Here is a 5,299-nt window from a genome sequence, read left to right as displayed (position 1 = left end):
TGCCCTTGGCTAGCGTGAGCCAAGCCGAACCCCTGTCCTCAGCGCCGTTGCCGCGGGCTCGTCTCGCCTGGGAGGGGCGAAGCCGTGGCTGCAGAGGGGGAGGGAGGCGGGTGGCAGCGCTGACTTGCTCTCCTGTGAGCACCCGAACAGCTCATCGGGCGCCGAGCTGGCACGTCTCCCGCAGACTGCGGGTAGCAGAGCCTGCCTTGATGAGCTTCCTCTTCCCCAGGTGCATTTTGAGGTGATAAAATGGTAAATGAAAACGCTGCTGTTACTCCTTCGAGGGGTCTCCGAGGTGCAGGCGGCTGCGTGCCCGTGCTCCTGCCGTTTGCCTTCCTGCTGGTTCCTTGCGCAAGGGGCCGAGCACGTCCTGTAAAACGGTGCCGGCGCTGCTGGTCCTGGGTGCCGGGGTCTGCTGCGGGGGTCTGGGGAGAGCTGACACTCGCCTGCACATCAGTTTGGCAGTCCGAGCGGAGCGGGAGCCAGCTCTGCTCCAGGCGCTCGGGAGGGACGGAGGAGGATGCCGAAATAGCGGGGAGCTTGCATGCACGAGCGTGGCCTGACCCTCCGGAGCAGAGTGCTCCCCGGGCGCAAGGCTGCCGCGAGGGACGGGGTACCAGCGTGCCCTGCTCTCCTTGCAGTGAATGTAACGCTGCAGAAGCCAAAGTGACCGTCTTCGCATACCTCACCCCCTGCTTCAACGACTGCGGGCCGTACGGGCAGTGCAGCCTCCTGAGAAGACACAGCTACCTCTATGCTGGCTGCAGCTGTAAGGCTGGTGAGTGCGTTTTCCTGGGAAGCTTTGCCACCCTCCCCAAGGGGAGGCCATGTTTTTCGGTGGCGGTGTTTGGGTTGGGGAGCCTGGGCTCTGGCGTGGCTGCCAGGAGCAGCCTGGGGTCGCGGCACCTCACCGAAGAGCCCTCAGCACCCGTGGTGCCTCTTTGGGAGCGCTCTGACTTCCCCGAGGGATGCCGGGTTCTGGGAAGCACGGAGCAGCCCAGGGGAACTGGGGAATCAGGCTGACGACAGCTTTCTGCTGAATCACCCGGAGCAAAACACCCCATCTGCATATTCCTGACCCAGAAACAAAGTGGAGGGGCAGCCTCCCCGGGCTCTGCCTGGCAGGGAGCTGGCTGGAGGGGCAGAGCTGCTGGCTCGGTTTCCGGTGGCACGGTGATGGGATGGATGCTACCTTGACCGTGGCGTGCCTGCGCGTACCCAGGCTGCCCTGTGACTGACCTCCTTTCCCCAAAAGAAAGGCACGGGCCTCCTAATCGTGAATCAAACTAATTGAAAAAAGGGGGGGAAAAAAAAAAAAAAAGGCAGGTTTGTGTTTGTAGAAGGCTGCCTCAGCTCGGTCCTTGGCATCCCTTCAGCAGACTGAGAGCGGACCCCGTGTCAAGCCTAGAGCGTGCACTGTGCTCCGGGAAGTGTTCACTCCCGGCTGGGTGCGGAAGTGTGTGGGTTTGGTCACCCTGGAGAAGGAGCTGGAGGGGCGTTGAATCGCACCTTCCACTGCCCACGGGGGTCACGGGGACCCTGAAGCCGGGCTCTTCTCGGGGAGCGCAGGGAAAGGGCAAGAGGCCACAGACACAGGCTGCAGCAAGGAAATTTCCAGCTAAATCGAAGAAGGCAAATTTTCCCCCGTCAGGGTTTTTCATCCGGGTCTCCATCCTTAGAGATCTCCAAACTCAGCTGGGCAAGGCCCAGAGCAACCTAAGCTGGCTTTGCGGTTTGCCCTGTTGGGAGAGGTGGTAGGACAGGGGCCCGTGGCTTCCTCAGTGCTGTGGATCATTCCCCACCCTGGTTCCTGGGGTCTGTAGGGATCTTGCACCCAGCTTACACAGTCTGAAGCATTTGGGCCCCGAATGCTGGACGTACTGCCAGCAAGTGGCGTGTGCGTTGGGCTACTGTAGGGATGAAAAGCACCAGCCCGGACAGACCCGTGGGGTACGCAGGATGGCCTCTGCTGTGCGGGAACAGCCTGGGGGATGTCCTCAGAGCAGACACGGGGCCCTGCTGGGGTTCCCTGAGGCTTTCCACAGCGGAGCACGTGGTGAGAAACGAGACCACCTCGAGAACAGGAGTGTGAATGGCTGATGGAGCGAGGGAGAGGAGGCTCAGGGACAGCCCAGGGGTGTGACTGCCGCTTCCGCGGTGTCCCAGGCTCCTGCTGGGTGCTGCGGGAGGACGAAGTGGGGCACGCCGGATCCACACGCGCCTCTCCACTCCGCAGGTTGGGGCGGGTGGAGCTGCACGGACGACACCAAGGCCCAGTCTGTCGGTGTGCAGAACCTGGCCACCCTCCTGCTCACCCTGAGCAACCTCATGTTCCTGCCAGCCATAGCGGTTGCTGTTTATCGCTACTACCTGGTGGAGGCCTCCGTCTACACCTACACCATGTTCTTCTCCACGGTAGGGTTTGCCTTTTGCCAGGTCCCCTTGCCAGCTCCCCCCGAGCATCAGGGATGCTGCGTCAGACTGAAGTCCTCGGTGGAGCAGTCCATCCTGGAGCTCCACAAGGAGCTTCTAGGATCGCTGGGCAAGCACCTCCGTGGACACGTCCTGCCCCTTCAGAGCTTGTCAGGAATGTTATTTCCACTGGGCAATTCCGCCCGCGCTGCGGGTGCTCGTATTTGGGGGTGGGACCCCAGGCAACGGAGGTGGGGTGGGAGCATTGTGCACTTGACGGGTGCTGTCCGAGGAGCTCTTGGCTGCTGCTGGGAGGGTGCGGGTTGATGGCTTCTCTCATCTGCTTTCCATAACGCCACGGTGGTTTGGTGGAGCTTCCTGGAGGCGCTGCCAGGAGGGGTCCTGGCTGCCGTGGGCTGAGCCTTTTCCTGCCTCTCCTTCCCGGGAAGCTGTGAGGTGCTGCTGGATTCACGCTAGCCTTTGCTTTTGTCCCCGGCTCTAGTTCTACCACGCGTGTGACCAGCCAGGCGTCGCGGTGATGTGCATCATGGACTACGACACACTACAGTACTGTGACTTTTTGGGCTCTGTGGTGTCCATCTGGGTGACGATCCTGTGCATGTCCCGGGTGAAGAAGATCCTGAAATACGTGAGTGTCGGGTAACCCCGCACGGCAGGGCCAGACCGGAGCCAGCCAGGCCACGGGTGGCCATGCTGAGCCCTCTCACCGCTGCGTTTTCATGAGAGCCCAGCCTGGTGACAAAGCCTGTTTGTCACCCAGTGCCACCCTGGTTTTTAAACCAGTGGCTTGTTTTGTCCCAGGAGTTTGGATCATGAACCTGTGTGCTTGTAGGGCCGGGGCCGGAAGGGACTGAGGTTTGTGGGGGAGGTTTGTGGGTCCTCTGGTTTAAGGTGCTGCTCCCCAGCCCTGCACGCGTGGGGACGGTGAGGCCCTCCCTGCCTCTGGCGCGGCTGGCTCTGCCCCGGCGGCCGGGGGGGCGGCGGGCTCGCCCCTGGGGGCGGGGGAGCCGCTGGTGAGAGCGGTGGTGTCTCATTCCCAGGTCCTTTTCGTCTTGGGGACCCTGTTAATTGCCATGTCCCTGCAGCTGGACCGCAGAGGGGTGTGGAACATGATGGGTCCCTGCCTCTTTGCCCTCATCATCATGATCACGGCATGGGTAAGTAAGGGCAGCCAGGCAGGACTTGCTGCCCTCTGCTCCCCTCCCGACAGTGATGGTGGCAGAGCAGACCCCAGGCTCCGGCACTTCTACAGGCATGACGTGATCTCCTTGAACCACCCAGGTGGAGGAGGCGCAGGGGAAGGGGTTCACCCTCCATCCCTCCAGTAGCTGAGAAATCCCCTGGTTACGGGTCTCGGCACAGTCCAGCTGCTGCAGCTCCTTTAGAGCGAGCGCGTGTGGCTGCGGTGTTGTCCCAGAACGGTCGGTCGGCTGTTGTCCGTGCCCCGGGCAGGAGCTGTGGCATCTGCGCTGGGCTTCGGTGCCACAGCTGGAATAGGGGCTTTTGCACGGAAGAGGTGGGGCGACGAAAGGGGGGAGGCTGAATTTCTCGGGGGCAGCAGGCGCACCCTCTTGTTCTGAGGCTGGCAGATGCTTCTGGGTCAGGCAGCGCTGCCTGTTTCCCCCTGCCTAAGCCTTCTGCTTGGCTGCTTAACCCTCCTGTGCTCTGACACCTCCAGGTTTACCACGGAGTGAAGCGCAGACACTGCTACCCCTCCTCGTGGAAGCGCTGGGTTTTCTACCTCCTCCCAGGGATCACCTTGGCTTTCATTGCCATCTCAGTATACGCGTTCATGGAAACCAATGAGAACTATTACTACACCCACAGCATCTGGCACGTGCTGGTGGCTTGCAGCGTTGCTTTCCTGCTTCCTCCTCGGGACAAGCATAAGAAGCCCTGGGCCTGGTCCCAGAAGCTCACTTGTCGCTATCAGATCTGCCAGAACGACCGTGAGGAGCTCTATGCTGTGACCTGAACTGCCTGGCTCCTGGTCGCGGAGGTGGAGGGCTGGGGAGGTGGCTCTTCGCCTGGGCTGCCCCGCTCTCGCACGTCAGCAATCCTCTTAGGTGCTCATTCACTGCCCGGGAGGGTGCAGTACGGACTGGGGTTCAAGATGAAGACGGTGGGCTTGGCTTGTGAAGGCAAGTTTGAGGCCACCTCTGCTTTTCTGCTGGGATGAGGCAGGTTCTTCGTGGTTCGTAGATCAAGGAATGTCCCGTGGCTCACCTCCCCGTGGCCCTGGGGGAAATTGCCAACACTTCTGCCCCTCCTGCTGCGTCCGTGAGGCGTGGGCTTAGCCCATGCCGCGCTGGGGCCGGGGCTTTGGCTGCTGGGCTCTTCTCTGCACCCCTGTCCTAGCAGAGGACTGTGGGGCGGGGATTTCCCCCACCATCCTGCAGTCAGCATTTGAACCCAAGGGAAGAACAAGGTTTCTTCTGATCTGGGGGGCAAATGCTGCCGCATGCCCTTGGTGCTGAGGGGGAGGGAGGGAGCTGGTTTCGGCGTGCGCTGGGCCCTTGGCCGCCGTCTCCGCAGGGGTCTGGAGCCTCTCTCCCCGTGAAACAGGCAGTGCTGCTCTTACCTAGTCCTGATTCTGGGAGGGGGTGGAGAATGAGGCCGGGACTTGCGCCCTGGATTCAGGATCAGACTTGGCAGGAATGTGAAAAAATCCTATGTGGGGACACGCAAAAGGCGTCGGGGGCATCTCGCCCAGAGCTGTGAAACCTGCCGCAGTGCAGGGTTTAGTCTTAAGGTTAGCCCTCCGAGCTCATCGGGAAGGAGCCGGGCTGCTGCGCTGTCCCCTTCCTCTTTCAGCGTTCAGGTACTCGCCGTCTTGCTCCCTTTTCCTTTTTTTTGGTGGTTTTTT

The 5,299-nt window shown here is 61.5% G+C and overlaps 1 protein-coding gene across 1 annotated transcript in view; it reads left to right on the top strand.

Annotated features, from left to right (window-relative positions):
* TMEM8A (transmembrane protein 8A) overlaps nucleotides 1-4,551 on the top strand; it is a gene marked incomplete at its 5' end in the record, with an annotated part of 14,123 nt that extends 9,572 nt beyond the window's left edge. Inside the window, 5 exons of the mRNA XM_010288663.1 lie at nucleotides 642-778; nucleotides 2,237-2,415; nucleotides 2,915-3,061; nucleotides 3,474-3,590; nucleotides 4,112-4,551. Of these exons, the coding sequence (XP_010286965.1) occupies nucleotides 642-778; nucleotides 2,237-2,415; nucleotides 2,915-3,061; nucleotides 3,474-3,590; nucleotides 4,112-4,408 (877 nt within the window). The remainder of the gene's footprint in view (nucleotides 1-641; nucleotides 779-2,236; nucleotides 2,416-2,914; nucleotides 3,062-3,473; nucleotides 3,591-4,111) is intronic.
* Between the last annotated feature and the right edge of the window lie 748 nt (nucleotides 4,552-5,299).

The sequence above is a fragment of the Phaethon lepturus genome, unplaced genomic scaffold (genome assembly GCF_000687285.1).
Source record: "Phaethon lepturus isolate BGI_N335 unplaced genomic scaffold, ASM68728v1 scaffold18676, whole genome shotgun sequence".
In the NCBI taxonomy this organism is placed as follows: domain Eukaryota; kingdom Metazoa; phylum Chordata; class Aves; order Phaethontiformes; family Phaethontidae; genus Phaethon; species Phaethon lepturus.
Note: the sequence above shows the minus strand (reverse complement) of the source record. Positions and strands in the feature narration are given on the sequence as shown.